We start from the raw sequence: 17,402 nt of genomic DNA, 5'->3' as shown, positions 1-17,402 counted from the left end.
AAACATAGCCACATGCTTATATGAAAATGTCGTACTCGCTACTCGTTTTTAATTACTATGCAGATTACTAATTTACAATTACAATGGAGATAATAATCTAAATGTTAAATAAAAGGTGCGCTTTTCCAATACGTTATAATCTAGCAACCTCGTAAAAACAATAAGTATTAGCAAAGCAGATAGCGCATCAAGAATTAGAGGGTGAGTTGGGGAAGGGTCTCACGGTTGCTAGGACAGCCCTTAAATAGCCAAGAAGTTATTAAGGAAGCTCTTCCTCTCATTGTGTTACCATCCTCGTTGGTCTACGACATTGTACAATCCTTAGCACATATGATAATGACCTATTTACTGCCTACCATTCATTAGGTAGCGCAACTTTCAATCTATTGGGATTGAAAGCTGCACTATCTCTCAATCATAACAAGTACCAATATTGGGATCAATGCCTAGAGGCTATAATAATTGACGATGCTCCTGCATTAGCACAGCACACAGAAAAAGAGTACAAAGAATTACGTAATATTCAATTTATTTCTTTAATTATTTTTCACATTTATTTATTTCCATACCACCGAAAATACCACAGATTGGCCTTTTACATCGGAGTTTATTGAACATTTCAACAAATACACATGCACGAATAACCATGCCATGGATAGGGGGCAACAAACCCAGGCGGGAGTCGAACCCGCAACCACTAATTTGGCAGGGAAGGACTTACCCCGCCGCCAACGAGGCCAACATATTTATACGTAAATATGATAACAAACTGTGTCAAAATTTTGATCATCTGATTCCACCGAACCCGCACAACTTAAGGTGAAACATGACATCAGCACCTTTATCGCTAACTGTTATTTTGACGGATGGAGGCTATCACCGGGGGACAAAAATTGAGAATCGCGACCGCGCACCTTCATTTCCGCGAACCATTCCTGCGACCGCGATGGGTTAGCGGTTTTTCCGCGATTAGCAGGGGGGATGTGAGGGGTAGTTTGGAGAGGGGGCGGTTAACAAATCCGATGAGGAGGGAGCGGGATGGGGAGGGGGTGTTATCGCGTGGGGGAGGAGTTCATCCGCCCGGGAAGCCTACACGACACAAGCGATCATCTGCCCGTGTTTATTGTACCGCCAGGCGCCGTCGAGGAGACAAGCAGACTTAAGAGAGAGAGAGCTTCTGCACTGAAGACTGTGTAACTGAAATATCGACCGTACCACACGACGCCGAACGCTGACAGCCAAAATGGTGAGTGTACTTAAATAATAGAAACCAAGAATACTACAAATAAAGTCAACTTTTTTTCCGAGAGATGTCGTGGAACAACATATCTTATGATCTACGAAGATATCGCATTGCCTAGAAATTTTATTATGATAGCTTACCACACGTGTTTCGATTGTTAATCAATCATCATTGCTACTAGTACCTGATAGATTTAGCTTACTAGAGGAAACACGTTTAGTAAGCTATTGTAATAAAATTACGGTAAAAAAAGGTTATATACATTAAGGTTTAAAAATCAGGTACTAGTAGCAATACTAGTTGCTACTAGTACCTGATGATGATTGTGTGACTATCGAAACACATGTAGTAACCTATTAAAATAAAATTTGCGGACAAGACGATACCGTCGTTGATCACAAGAACATTACGATAGGAGACGATAAAAGTGCTGTCACCCACAACGCATTTAAAATGGGTTTAGATTTTGAAAAAAAAAGCTTACATGGTCACCACGTAAATCATGGATCTACGGGATGGACTAGGACTTTCCCTATGTAGTCCCCTTGATAAAAAAAAACTTTTTCCACCATCGACGATATTTGTCTCGAGAGTGAACGAATACAAATTTGTAGTACAATCAACTTTCAATACTGCTGAGACTAATGCAGCTTTCCTCTCAATCTCCCATCATGGCATCACAAGTCAACAATCATTCCTCCATAACAACACGTTTTGAATTATACAACCCCTGATTTTGGAAAGAGGAGAGAAGCATAGGATGTGTGGAGAATCAATTCCGTAGATAAGCTCGCTCCGATTTTAACTAATTTATCCTTATTCATTTTTACGCTTTTATTTGGTCATCCTCTTGTAGATGCTCCTTTTTGTACAATGATCGCCTTAGACTGACATTTGTGAGTTATTGTACTAGCAAGTTCTTCGACATTTTTGCCGGCGTTACAGAATGCGTCTTCGCTTCTTTAAATGAAGAGATCTCTAGGCGCAAATATATCCGATTTATAATCGGGGAAAAAGTGAAGCTCGTGAAACCTTCACTATGCGGCAAGAACGTTCCATTAAACACCACATGATACCCTGAAACCTCAGGGTTGTTCAGGCAGGAAATAGGCTACATAAAAACTTCGCACGTAACCTTTGATATTATGAAGAACCACGCCCTCAGTCGTTAGTAAGGCGTTTACACTTGATAAGTTAAGGGCTAACGTAAAATAAGAGAAAAAATAGTCTCATTAATGCACTTTTTTAAATTAATCCAAGTGAGCAGAATATTTTTTTTTAAGTTTTGTAATTTTAAATTAATTTTTTTTTTCAATTTTGTCGGTATTTCATGCAATTGCGCTCACTTCAGGGAAGAAACAGCGCGAGTTTAAAGAAAATATCATGTTCCCGCAGAACTACGATAGCACCCGTTTTCGAATTAAATTTGGTCTGACGAGAGGAATGTCATTTTATGACCCTATGCCACAGTGTGGCAAGTTTTTCTAGCCTTTTTCATATTTAATAAAATTTATCAGATTGAAGTTAATAGCATAAACAATTTATAACTGCTGTACAAAGAAGAACTTCCATATAACTTCCAAGAGAATATCGCAAAAGCAATGTAAATTCAACAACGCATCCAGCTGTCATTTAATAACATTGTGTCCTAATAAAAATACCAACGTACGCAGAAAATTTGCGTCACGATTATTTATGACATCGCTTTCAGGAAATAAATTGTTGACCGCTAAAATTCAAGCCGCAACAGCAATGGTTATTATACTTTCATCGTTTATATTAGACCAAGCTTTAGCAAGAATTATGTTCTAGTAAAAGTTGTTTAACTTGAATTTAAAAAATGCTTGTTTACCACTTGGAAGTTCCAGATAGCTTATTTTGAACAGTGATACAATGAAGCCGATAAAATTTTACCGCATACAGCACTCGCATCCTTTGTGAGTTTCTAAGGAAGACGAAAACAAATCAAGCATGAGTAAGCACCCGAGGGACTTCAATTCAAAAGGTGAAAATCACGTGCAGAAAACTCTCAGCATGATTTATCTTACCAGTTGAATTACAGCAAGTGCGGTGCTGGAGAATTAGAGGAAATCGGGAGAATCCGTAAGCCATATAAACGAGTGAGGCATCGCGTAATCTACGAGTTATTGTTTTCTTTTCCACATCCGATCTCTCAGCAATAAAATCGCCATTCAAGAGACAGGCGGTTACTTCGCACAGAGGGAAACTGACAGTCATCTGTACCACCCGCTCAGTCATTTGCTAGCGTAAGTTCTCATTTTAAGGTGAGTAGCAGTCTCATAATAAGATTGCCTCAATTGATTCTCCCGCCTAGTCTGAGCTGCAGAGTAACAATAATAAAACTCGCAGAGTGGCTTCAGAATTGACAAATCTCGACCTTTATCCATAAAAAGAGAAACAATTGAATCTACCGCAGCTAGAGATGAGACGGATTTAAAACAAAGCAACAATCACTACAATGAATACAACAATAATCATCAAGGAAACCAAGAAAATTCAGGCAATCCTTCACGAATCTAAAGGCAAGGGGGCATCCATTAATTACGTGAGGCGTTTAGGAGGGGGAGGCGGTCCAGCCGATTCACACCAAATCTCACCAGGGGGAATTGGGGTTCTTGGCAAGTATCACGTAATTTTTTCCACCAAGAAACTGTAAAATGGCAAGACAACTGGTTTGAATTGACTAATCTTAAATTAAAATAATTAAACAAATTGTTTTTTAATAAATTCTACGCAATGGAGCATAGATTAACGCATTCACACTGAAAATACGTATTTTGAACAACTTTTCGTGAGAATAGAGGTATTGGGGGTGGGAGTTTAGCCAAATCTCACGATATCTCACTAAGAGGGGAAGGAGGGGTCCAAATTACGCCAAAACCACCTCACTTAATAAACGGACGCCCCCTAACTTGTTTTGGGATGGAAAAGGTGTGTTGCTAGTGGAATACATGCAGCCGGGGACTACGATAAATACAGCTGCTTTGCGTGAAACATGACCTTGTTTTAGCAGAGCCATTCAAAATAAAACAAGAGACATGCCGACTTCTGTTAGTGTTCCGATCCATGACAACGCCCGTCCTCTCAACGCCGGTGCTGCCAAACTGCTCCTTAATCCTTATAAAGTCGCCGCATTTGATCACCCGCCTAGCAATTCCGACCTATAGGCGCGTGACTTCCACCTTTTCGCTGGAATGAGATTGTGGCAAGGAAAGTAGCGTTCACAATCGGAAGATGAGCTTCAGGACAATGGTGAAATTCATTCTATTGGCGAGGCGATTGCATCGAAAGTAACCAAAAGTGTACTTAATATTCAGCACTTAAATAATTTTCAATCGATCACATCGTATTCTATCCGTGACCCATCGAAATTTGAAAAAAAAACAGCCCTCGTACATGCTACCCTGGTAGCCGCCTGAATAATCGCGTGGAGGGAGGTGTAGGTACACCGGACTGTAACCTGAACGCTAACATTAAAAAATATGAGAAGCAATTTAGGGATGGATTGGAAAACGTGTGTTCGACCCAGCATTTATTCAGGTCCTTTCTTGTCCCGGGGAAAAACGTAATCCAATGCCAATCCGTTCGGAAAAATACCAACCCTTTCCATCGTTTCAACCAGACCCAGGAATACAGTGCGGCTCTAAAGGCCGCTATACACAGTGAATGATCGTGCTGAATGATCACGTGATAATTCACAGGATATAATTTTTGTTTCCCCCCCTGCCCGGCGAACAGTTGCAGTAAAGTTTTCTCGGGTTTCGTACCGGGTCAGGTCCTCCAAATCTCCTTCTGGGTTTCCATGTGCAATTGTGCATCGTCATCAGGGATTCAGGAATCCCTGGACGATGGGCGAATTGCTCATCGAAACGTTGGAAGGAGACATTCACAGGATCATGCGAGCAAAATAGGACAAGTTCCAATTTTCACTGAATGATCATGCGCATGACGGTTCATTAGCGAATTTTTCCGTTATACACGGTAAACGATTTCATTCACATGATCATTCACCGAGTATAACGGCCTTAAGAGACTGTTCTCCGTGTCACTCAGATAGGCATCGTTTTCAGAGAAGTTTATATTTCAACTAAAGGGAAAGGTGCAAAGTTTCTAATTTTGTCTTAATGCACCAGGACTACTTCTTTTTGTCAAAAAATGCTGTGGTAGCGGGGAGACGCTCATTTGCTCATTGCTTTATTTTCTTATGGCTTATATATGGCTTTATTTTCTTATGGTTTATATATTTTGGCGGTGCGCCATTAGAGCATCGACCCATGAAAGATTTTAGGGAGAAAACCATTTTCCATTCATCCCACTCATTCGTGAAATATAAGAAATATTTCATAGAGGTTAGTAGCAATGAGACGATAAGTATTTCTTCGCTCATTTTCAAATTCCAACGCTGCTGATTGGGACTTTCATGAATACGGTATCACATAACATAAAGTATATAATTTGTGCAAGTGACAGCAATTCTAAACCTTAGTTCTGCGCTCGCTTTAAAAAAAATCAACTTACACATCGGTCGAGGTACGTCAAGTTCATAACTTTTTAAATCAGCGGAAGTAAAAACTGTCACGTATCAAACGTCAACATTACTTCCTTTTTAATGCATAAAATATTAGAGTCGTGTACAGTCTAATAAAATTGTTTTCTAATGCATAGCCTGATAAAGCTCAGTGTCTCTATCATGTTAATAAGCTTTACAAATGGTTAAATCGACAAACAATCGATCATCTCCAGTTAACCTTCTCCAAAGGTAGCAATAACTCAATAAGAAACCTGATTAAATGTTCCACGTATCCTAAATTATTTATAAACAAAGGGAGTATACCATTTTTGTCCCAAAAATACTTTTTCATATTTCTCGAAGTAAAAATTATAATCACCCCTCAGAAAAATTTTACTCGTGTAGATTCTCAATTTTACTCGATAGATTAAATGAGTTAAATAATTGTTGACAATGATTATTTTATCTATGTCAAAAATATCCTGGTATACATATATGAATTCAGGGTATTTCCCTTGAGTTGCAAGAGCCCGGATAATTCGAATACCATTATGCACCCGCACCACGGATTGCGAAAACCCGCGACAAAACGAATACTGAATTGTGCCGAACATATTCGAAACGGCATTGTCCAACACAGGAAGGATGTCAGTCAGAAGGACTCATTTTTCGCACGAACCGCGATGAACGGTGCAAAGCCATCTGCTGATCCCATAAACACGCGATATACCAAGTTCAACACATGCGGGCGGATATTCGCCATAAGGTGTCCTACTTCAGAGACAAATATAAATGCTCAATGCAAAAAGGCGCTGCACTGACAACGAACTGAAGGACTTCGCACGGCATTCGCTTCGTCATATGCTCGATTATGATGGCTTTGAGATTTCCGTTGACTGCTTCATTCACGAATATTACAAATAGGATCCTCCAGTCGGCCTCCACATGTTCTGTCACCCACCGCGAATTTAAAAGGGTCTACAGAAGGCCACTAGCATCGCTGACGGTCAAAGCAATCCGCGTTTCCGGGGAAATAACGGATACTTAAGGGTGTTCACCAAAATTTACATTCATGATGATGTGGTTAATCAAATCCATAACTTTTCAATACTATTACTCGATATTGCATACACTATATTTCAATATTTCCTATTCTTTGAAATTGCCTAAATCGAAAGATAATTACTCCTGGAGTACGTATTTCACGCTTTCAGATTTTTAAATGACGATATCTATTTTTCGCGATTAAATGAAAAGTGAAAAATTTCAAGCGCGCGAAAACGCGACGGCTAAGTATGACTGCTGGGAAAAGCCCGCGTGACATCATTCTGGTTCCGGCTGCCGCCGTATGAGGCTACCTTGGTGTGTGGTTATGAGCGCCGATACGATGCAGGCTGCTAGCAGGTAGCGCTTGGCTCAAATGAAGATTATTAACACCCTATCAAACGAAGGAAACTCCGACCATAGGCAATTTTAATAGGTGATTATTAAGCAATGTTTCCCTGAGCTCTGTGCCTCATGCATGCATTGGTAATCTCAGACGATGTAAAACTCCTGACTATAGCATATAGGTCCCTGTGAGTTACGAGGAGTGGCATCGCATGGCCGCTAATCTGGCCTTTTTCAAATGAGGTTAAAAGCGACTATTAACATTCGTCTAAACTGGGATTTCTATTACCAAATACATAATTTGTATACTACGAATACACTAATGTTGGGTAACGAATCTTAATTAATGCCTTTCGTTTTCTTTGATGAAGGAAACCACCCTATTGCGAACACAATTTGAAAAAGTGAATCGCATAAAACTCATAGCCACGCTGAGGATATTTTTGAAAAGCGATTAAAATGAGGCCGCAGTGGCAACAAATACCAACCATCTATGGGATGGAACGGGACCTTATCTATGAAGTGTGTGTTTGTGTTCGATCTAACAAAATCGTTTTCTAATGCGCAAACTGATAAAACTCAGTATCTTCATCATGGTAATGAGCTTCACACTGATTTAAATTGTCAACAATTGATCTTTGGCTTCGCTTCGCATTGAGGGTTGCTGCCGCTTAGTAGTTGTTTTCATACGATACTCTTCCCGCTCTGTGGACGTCTTGAGGTCGAAGATGAATCCTTGTCAGCAGAAAATATAGCCAAAACATTGCGACTTTAGTCAACGAACGTCGAGAATGGACGAATAGAGGAAAAAATTGTGAAGTAGCAAATTTTTGCACAATTGTACGGCAACGCCTCACGAAGATCCCATTAAAACTCCGGAACGCAGGAGGGTGAGCGGGGATCAGGCCACCCCTTTAATGTGACTATTGTACGTTTTTTTGTGAGTAATAGGAAAAAAACGAGAAGAAATTGGCAAAATATACAAAAAACCGAAGTTAAACTAGAAAAATATCAACTGAAACGCTTCATATAATTTTCTCAATCATCATCAGTCAACAATCCTTAAATTGGTTTGACACAGCTCTAATTTCCTTTCACTTATCCGCTTTTTAGAACGACGAATGTATTCTTTTGCATGCTTTATAAATCGTCCTACGGAACTCATTCGGGGCCTTCCCTTGCCCTTATTCCCTTCCACCTGTCCCTCTACCATTGTTTTCCTCAGGCCTTCATGTCTGATAAGGTGGCCAATTAAGTTGTCCCGTCTTCTCCTTTAGGTATTTAGAGGACTTCTCTTTTCTACCATACTTCTCAGCACTTCCTCATTACTTACAAGGTCGATACATTTTATGTTCATCATTCTTCGGTAGCACTACATTTCAAAATGCTTCCACTCTCTGCTGCAGTTAACGTCCAAGTCTCGCATCCAAAGAGAAACATGCTCCATACGTAGAATCTGATAAATTGTTTCCTTCTATGTTTATGCTCTCGGCTGTAATAAGATTCTTCTTTTTGTAGAAAGCCCTATTCTCCTGCGCTATTCTACTGACTATTTCTTTCTTGCTTCGTCCATCGTGGGCAATTCGCCTTCGTAGGTAGCAAAAATCAAAACTATTTCACCTTTACAAGCTTTATTTTTCCAAGATTAATTTTTGTCCTCGCATCTTCTCTTTTAAGATTTGTAATTGACGAGTTACAGAGAATGTAATATTGGCAATTTTTTTAAAAATCTCATATCAGTGGTGTTTAATCAACGTTTAAAGTTAATTTACATGGAACCAATAGAACATGCATTATCAATTGACAGAAAACATCTACCCCGAGTGGTAATAGTACTCAGCACGAATTTGGGGGATGCCGGGTGAATTCCAGGCGAAGGCACATCATTTTTCCCCTGCTAAAATTTCTCACTCTGTATACCCTTGCTAGTGACCAGTGGCGCCGACTCCATGGGGCCTGAGGGGGCCCGAGCCCCCTCAAAGATTCGTTTGGGGGGGGCCGAGCCCCCTCAATGTTTCAAGAAAATAATTAAATTACATAATGCTTTGTGAAATCACAAAAATATATTGGTAATTTTTATTTCCCATGTTTGACAATAGTTATCTTTTAAAATAAATTCAACAATGTGCTAAAACAAATAATTATAAGGTTAAGCAGGTTAACTGAATCAGGTGGTGTGAATCATGATAGTGTTTCGGTGCTGCGACCTCCGATATGGGCCCCCCCCAATATTTTTTATAAGTCGGCGCCCCTGCTAGTGACTCTGTGAACTACCTAGAAGGTTTGCCTCCAGTCATTCCGCGCTGTTTTCCTATAGTTTAGTCTCCATCAAATGTCATAGAGTTCAAAGTTAAGCTTTATTCTTGGAACTGTGGAGCTCGCTGTACGTGGAGATACACCGAGCCATGTTGCATTGTATTATGGGCTGCACATATCACCTCCACTTCTAAAGTCAACATACACAAACGGAGAAAATTTGATTAATCCTGATTTTTTAAATTTTCATCTAATTTTTCCTTATTGGGAGACAATGAGACGATGCTGTTTTTCTACGGCATTTTCTGGTTCTTTGCTCTAATTCTTGTGATAGGAAAGTGTAGCGTGTACTTTCTATAATTCGTCCAGGAGAGGTATGAAAATCCATGGTTACATTTTCTCAAGATATATCCGTCAACTTACGGTTTTCCTCGTTATCATATTGAGAATAACCCCACCAGGTATCAGTTATTATAAAATATATTTTAAATAGCAATTTACCTAATGACCGATTATGTAAAAGTGATAAGGACAACAGGTGTGATTGTTCTCACGGACTAGTTATCACGACTGCTGCGAGAGATAGATGTCGAAGCGATCATGTAAGCTCCTGATGTCGATATTATCACAAGTAAGGCTGAAGTAAGTATCTGAAGTAAGGCTGGGTCATGTGACGTATTTCTGATATGAGAAATGTTAGTGTCGGTATTGCTCGAAACCTTTAATAGCCAATCAGAATCATCGACACATAAGTGTCGCGCACTGAAATTATATTAGCAGAACTGACTCTGTGAATAAAACAGTTACTTCGGAACGAGCAACATTAGCAGCCATAGATAGAAATTCTAGATTTTACGCAGAATTGATTGTTGGCTGCTAATGCAAGTTATCAGAACCATGGCGAAGTGGATTTTCCTTTAATATTAGGTGAATATAATTGGGATATTTAAGTTGCTGTAACTGTATAAGTCCTCATACAAACTGCTATGTAGAAAAATGAGATACAAAGTATAGAACATTTTTTTAAATATATAAAATTTGGAATCAAGTTATGTAAAATGAGTTAACACTCGTACGAGCAAAAACATTAAAGCGAGATAAAGTGACATTGCTGAGGTTGTTGTTGGTTCAAGTCCGTCGTACTAAGTGAGTTCTTTTTTTTTTAAATCAATTACATTCTTAAAAAAAGAGCCACATAGACATTTCTTGATCAATTTTTAAAAGCAAGCATCCCCTCAGCAATTAAGAGGACGGGAGAAAATACAGCGCCTCCACTAGCAATTATTTTTATTAAGAACCATTTGACCCTGAAATTTGGAGAAATAATGTATTTGAAGAAAATTAATATAAGGTAAAATATTTACCTAAAGAAATATGTTCCAATCCTAAATTAGTTAAGAGGATAACAACGGAACCAATCAACGATGAACGTAATATTGGAAACAACATGACTAAGAGAGACAGCAATATATTCAAGTTAACCGATGCTGAGAATAGTTGCGGTAGAACCAAGATAGATACCAATTAAGAATGTATAAAAAATATCAATAGCCAACAAAATATATGCTTTCATCATTGCTTAGACTCTGGCGCTCGAAAATACGATATTAAGTTTGCTAAAATCTGTTATTAGTAATCCATTTGATATGGCTTTCAAATCAGTTGCCTTCACATTCTCATTTTTTAACAACGATAGCGGTTATTATAGCATTTTTACTGCCTTTTTATAGGACTTAAGTGTTGCTTATAAAAAAAACGTGGAGCATAAGTATTAAGGAAATAAAAAACTTACAGGAACAAAGGATAGAACTGAATAGCGGGCGAAAGCGATTGTTTCATAAATAATCATTCACCTCATTATCCGAAAAAAAAATGCCAGTCAAACATCGCCGAGAAAAATTAATGCTCGTGGTGTAACAAAAGAATTAACTTTAAGTACACAAACAGATACTTTCGCCTTCACGTAATCTTTTATTCAGAGGCAAGGCCTTGATCATGACATTTTTAGACACTCTCGCCATCCGAAGATGAGAGAAATGTATGCAGGTACGATGGAAAGAAATACGAAGGTCACAATACAAAAGCAAGTCACCTGACTATGACAGAGGATATTGTAAGAAAAAGTGCAAGTCCATTGGAGACTGGTTATTTGTATAGAAGAAATCAAAATCTCTAGAATAAATGGTAAAACACGACATATTACGCCGTCATTCTTAATGAAAATACACTACGCTCGCAATTTACAAATAAAAAGGGAAATATAATAATTATACGATTTATAAGTTCGAATTTTAAAGTTAAATTCCAGTAAATTCGTAATGGTACTACTCATTATCTGTCTACTCTTAGGGCTTACCTCGCTTGGATAAAATATAGGAAAAAATTACACCTGAAAAACCTCAAGAAATAATTAATAAGTAAAAATATTTCTGAAAATACAGCGTTACTCTATCTCAGCAAAGTGATTATGAAGGAGTCCCACAAGGCAGAGCCTAGAAAGATTTCTATTTTTTTCATGGCTGTTTTCAGATTCCATATCATTAAAACCACACAGTACAATATTTTCAAAGGTTTATTTTTTATAAGGTGTTATTAACGTTTATCTCGTTTTCAGGCCCAAGGAAAAACCTTAATCTTCCCAGGACTAGCCCTGATATTCGTGCTCATCGCCGTTCTACCTGAGATTTCGGGTGATAGATCGCCATACGTACCAGACCCTGTCACCTATCCTGGACTCCTGCCTCAGTTCACAAGTACTACCACGCCCGCCCCACCGGGCAGTGCTGGAAGTCAGCACCGACCCACCACGACCAGAAGACCCCAAGGAGAAGAGAGGCCAAAGCCTTCGACCACGACGACAGAGACGGCAGCCGGCGAAGATCTGGGAGACCGTTTCGGGGAGGAGCGACCAGAGAACAGGCCGGATGGGTCCTCCGGGGGACCCCAGAGGCCCCAGACGCAGAGGCCACAGACACAGCGACCGCAGACGCAGCGACCGACAGCACAGAGGCCATGCGAGGAACCCAGAGTTCCTTGCTATGATTGCATCGTGTACATTTCGAGGACAGGACAGATCACAAGGTTTTACCCGAGGGAAGCCGGTGGGCTCTAAAACATTTTAGGGCGTTAAGGTCACGGGGTGACCCGTGTTACGCGAGACCACCTCCTTAAGGCGGAGATGATTATTAAGGTGGTAAATCCTTTAGGGTTAGAAGGTGTAGAGCGAAAAGGGCAGCCAGGACAGCAATATGAACTTCAGGCCAGCATTCGACAACATGACGCTTTCGAGCGGTATTATCTTCAATACTGTATCAGACTGGGATTACATAAAAGACATATCGTCAATACCATGTGAAATAGGCACTCTGGCTTTTAATACCAACATATTTTACACCAATATGCTGCATAAAAATACCAGAGAAAGCGCATACTGCATAAAAATAATGAAATAATAATATTTACTCTTCTTTGATTACAATGAACCAATAGAGTGTATTCATGGCGAGGCGCCATGTATTATTTTTGGATAAAAAAAGAATTTACCCCATGTACTCACAAAATCCTATGTTTGCAGACATGTAAAAACTTTAGAAATCGAACTATGCAATAACTACGACGGGTAAAACCCTATCAAAATATGATGTGGCGAGTCGAGGTCGATATATAAAAGGAATTCATGTCTGTGATGGATATTATTTTGTTGGAACACAATTGTAGATACACCTGCATTTTTACAGCTATAACTATTCATGTCCTTGTTTTGATATTCATGGTGTTTAGCTGGAATTAATTATATATTGTTTTTTTAATCCGGATAGTAAAATATTCATTACATTCTACGTCTTAACTAATTCAGAAGAAATGTAGAGAAAGTCATCACCGATTACCACTGAGAGTTCGATTCCATCGAAGGAAGGGTATGGATAATCTATAACTTCGGAGCATTATTCCAGAGAGAGAAATTAATTAACATAGCGAATCCGTTGCTGCGAGAATCTGAGATTACATACAGATTAGTTGAAGGCAAATATTCGATGCCGGCCACAGAGTCTTTTCTTTAGTTGAAATGTCTGACGTACACTTTTTCTTCAGTGCAACTTATTCGACTAGTCGATTGAAAAAAATGTAACCCATTATTTATTATATGAAAACTTTGAATAAAATAAAAAAAAATGAATTTACATTAATTTTTGACTCCTCGATGATGGATAACAATCGAGTTCTACTGCTAGACGTGGTAGGCGGCATCTAAAACGGAAGCGGGCGTTCCTCTAACCTCAAAGTAAGTATGGTCCACAAGAATAATCAGGTGATGGGTATGATTGGTTTAATACGACGAAAGCGTTTATTTTCATGTTGTCTATTTTGATTGGAAAATGTTCTTCCTTTGGATTTTACACAAACGAAAAAATAAGTATTCATTATCATCAGCAGCTCTAAATCCCGGTGTGGGCCTTGGCTTCCTCCATTACAACCTCCATTCAGTTCCTCTTATTGCTTTCTCCATCTTGATACTCCCATGGCATTCAAATAATCTTCCATGTCCTTCCGTGGTCTATCTATTCTTCTAACCCAGAGATTCCCAACTTTCATTTCCTTCCCCACTCCTCTATATGTATATGACTAATAGTGTACCCCCAAAAATATAACGTGCACATTTTATTGCATAATTTCACTACGGGTAGGTGACACTTTTAGTTATAAATAATTGTATAAATAGAAACTTTGTTTTAAATACCCCATATAACATAAATACATATTTCCTGGTTAAGACTTAAGGCGTGCCAATGTTGCCAGGCTACTACTAGGGAACGTAGCATCCGCCATTGCCGATAATTTTCGGCGTGCCCCCGATTGGTTCGTCTAGTACCTCAAGGGGGACGCGTACCACCGACTGGGTACCGCTGTTCTAACCCCTTCCATCTTTCTATTAAAAATTAACTTGGGCATTCAATCCTTTTCCACCCTTTCTACATGGCCCAACCACGACAGCCGAAGTGACTTGGCAAATCTAACAAATATTCTTCCGTTCTATTGTTTCATTTATCTGAACGTTCATTCTAATTATCCACTTTCTCATTCTTTAATTGGGTCGAAGAATCTCCTTATGATATTTTTTTCAACTTTTCCGATAGTTTCTTCATTCTGACTTTATACTGTCCATGTCTCGACTCTTTTAGTTACAATTGGTTTAATGTGAGTTTAAAGATTTTAAAGGGAGGTATTAGGATTTTAACAAAATCAATTTATAAGTATTTAATTCGGTACCTCTTCCTATCCTCACCATTACACTGACTTTGAGTTCCAAGGTTATCCTCTGCGATTGAAATTTGGATAGTACGCAGTCACCTAGAGCGCCTTTGTGTTTATGTTTTTATAGTAGCAAATGGAGGCGAATATTTTGGTGTAATTTCAATAGTAAACAAACCATAGAAAAAGTCAGCTTAATCACAAAATATCTGAAACTGTCCAATCGCGTTAGATATTTTGTTCTAAGAAACTTATTCGACTTCATTTCATTTCAAGAGTAAATTGACAATGCATTACCTACTCTGGTAATATTTTAAGCATAACGAGAGGTTAGTTGGAATACGGGACTTTCTAGTTCCAATCTCGCCCAATAAAGACGCATAATTATTCTAAAATTGTCAAAGATATTCCTCGCCAATGGAAACAGTATCATGTAAAAATTTAAGTATAAATGAATCGCTTCGGCCATCGCCACGCTGCACAGTGGTCCCAAATCGAAAAAGCTGGCCAAAATTAACAACGTCGTAATTTTAGCTAAAACAGCAACAAAAGTGGGTGTCTCTTACTGATTTTGATCGTCTGAATCTGATTTTGGCATTATTTTTACGATGTCTCTTCATTTTAGCTTTTTTGAGCTGTTATTATTTAAACAATTTTTAGAAAATCTCGATATAGATGTCATTGCGATTGGCGATAACTTGGTGTTCGTGGAGAGCTTAAAATAGTATAATTTTAAGGTAAAAGATGCATAAATTGTTGTTAAAACCCATTATAGAATTTATACATGAAATTGGTGAGATTCGAACCCGCGACCATCAGCATAGTTGGTGAGATACCAAAATCGGAAAAAAATACGCACACTCACTCATTTTTGGCTTCCATGTATTTGATAAGTCACATTAGATGAAATAAATGACTGATATTAAGAACATTGAGGAAAATAATGTTCGAATTGCAATAAAATCGCTTTCTTGTATCACAAAGAACAAATTTTAAAAGAATCGTCGTCCGATGTCACCCCATCGGACTCATTGTCGCTCTGCGAATCACTTAAAATTAGCAAATTTTTACCTTACCTGATAGGCTGACATCGTTTTTTGTAACTCCTGATGTAATTAAAATGTATGATTCAGATATTTAAAGGAGTCTTCGAAAGATATCTTCATAATTTAACATTCTTGGGTTTTTTGTTGTACAATGCTCTCGGAATTTCCTCATGCCTATGTTCCTGATCTCCAATGCTTCCTCCGTTAAAACTTCAATTGTAAGAAAGGATTCTTTGGAAATTGCTGTTCCATGTATCAGCACTTTATGTACCATGAGCAGAATATAATACCAACTATTATTGATGCACAGCTCAGCTATTTCAATGCAATACTCGCTGAAGGCTTCATTATTTATCTCATAGCCGCAGGACAGAGATTTTAATATCACTGAAAGTCTATGAATAAGTCTTTCATCGATACCTGTCGTGAAAATTACAAATCACATTAATAATTACATTTCATACACATAAAGCATTTATTCCTAGATTTTTCAAAATTATGGAAACGGGTGCAATATTTCTTACTTATTGATTATAATTTTATATTTACACGTAATTTCATCTTGTCTGAAATGAAATCCTGAATTAAAACTTCACTTTTAAAAATATGATGATTGAGATTAATGAGTGATTTTTTTTATACACTGCACATATTCGCCGACTGTGCATACACGGTAATCATTTGCACTCACTATATGCGAGAGGGAGGTATCGATATGCTTCTGGAGGGAATTTCATTTCCTTCTGCAACCAGGTTTTGAACATCTCTTTGAAATGCTCATCTGTACTCGAGCTTTGATTCCACTTTCTCAGGTATTTCGAGAAAACATTCTTATCACAAAACGCGTCATAATATTTTTTGCATGCTTGATTTCATTCGGTCGAAATCTTGTTTTCAAATATTCCACGACATATTCCAACTTCTTCGCTTATTAATAGTCTTTTCTCTCTGTATTTTTATTGTGCACCGCAAGGTACGAAAAAATTTGCGGCACCCATAATTCAAATTTAACACGAGTATTTACGGCTGTAACGATGAATGTGATTTCTAAAATTTGTCTTTTTTTAACCAATAATAAACCGGAAATTATGAGTTGACATTGAATAAAAGATATACAAGCTTATATAGACTTGCCTCTGAGTTTCCGGCGTATCCTGAAATTTGAATGCCAAACATTGCCAAACCAAGTGCTTTAATTATCTGGACACGAGAAGTTTCTCGAGTTAGCCGTGTTAACACAGTTCGGAGCACAGCACTTTTTCACTAAAAAAATCATTAATTATTACTGAGTGGGAAATATTCACCACATCCATGCTATGGCTCTGGTGAGGGAGGCCGTCATACTCATTCCATTATTATTAAAAAAATGCACTTGCAAGATTCACGCTCCATTGGTGGGTTTAGACGAATGTTTCCCTCCAAATTCAATCCTATCTACGTCTATGGGCTGTTGAAATGGTTCTGTGAACAATTCTTGGCATTAGGGAGCATTTATTTCTCTTAGCGCCAATACCTTATTTCGGAATAACGTGCTGACAACGCTGTACAGCATGTAAGGGATCTCTTCTCTATAAAAAATATGAGGAAAGTTTTGCAGAGAAAAGCATCTTGTGGTTACTGTAAGGTTCTCGTATAAGGACTTAAGTAGTCGCTTTTGATCACTCATAATGTTTCTCATTAAGAGCAT

At 38.4% G+C, this 17,402-nt stretch overlaps 1 protein-coding gene across 1 annotated transcript; it reads left to right on the top strand.

Moving 5' to 3' along the window:
- Window positions 1-1,102: 1,102 nt before the first annotated feature.
- Window positions 1,103-13,528, top strand: LOC124168152 (translation initiation factor IF-2-like). Its single transcript, XM_046546276.1, has 2 exons — window positions 1,103-1,246; window positions 12,034-13,528. The coding sequence occupies exons 1-2, from the start codon at window positions 1,244-1,246 to the stop codon at window positions 12,529-12,531; spliced, it is 501 nt and encodes a 166-aa protein (XP_046402232.1). The 5' UTR covers window positions 1,103-1,243; the 3' UTR covers window positions 12,532-13,528.
- The last annotated feature ends 3,874 nt before the right edge of the window (window positions 13,529-17,402 follow it).

Source organism: Ischnura elegans, chromosome 11, assembly GCF_921293095.1.
Source record: "Ischnura elegans chromosome 11, ioIscEleg1.1, whole genome shotgun sequence".
Taxonomy (NCBI): Eukaryota; Metazoa; Arthropoda; class Insecta; order Odonata; family Coenagrionidae; genus Ischnura; species Ischnura elegans.
Note: the sequence above shows the minus strand (reverse complement) of the source record. Positions and strands in the feature narration are given on the sequence as shown.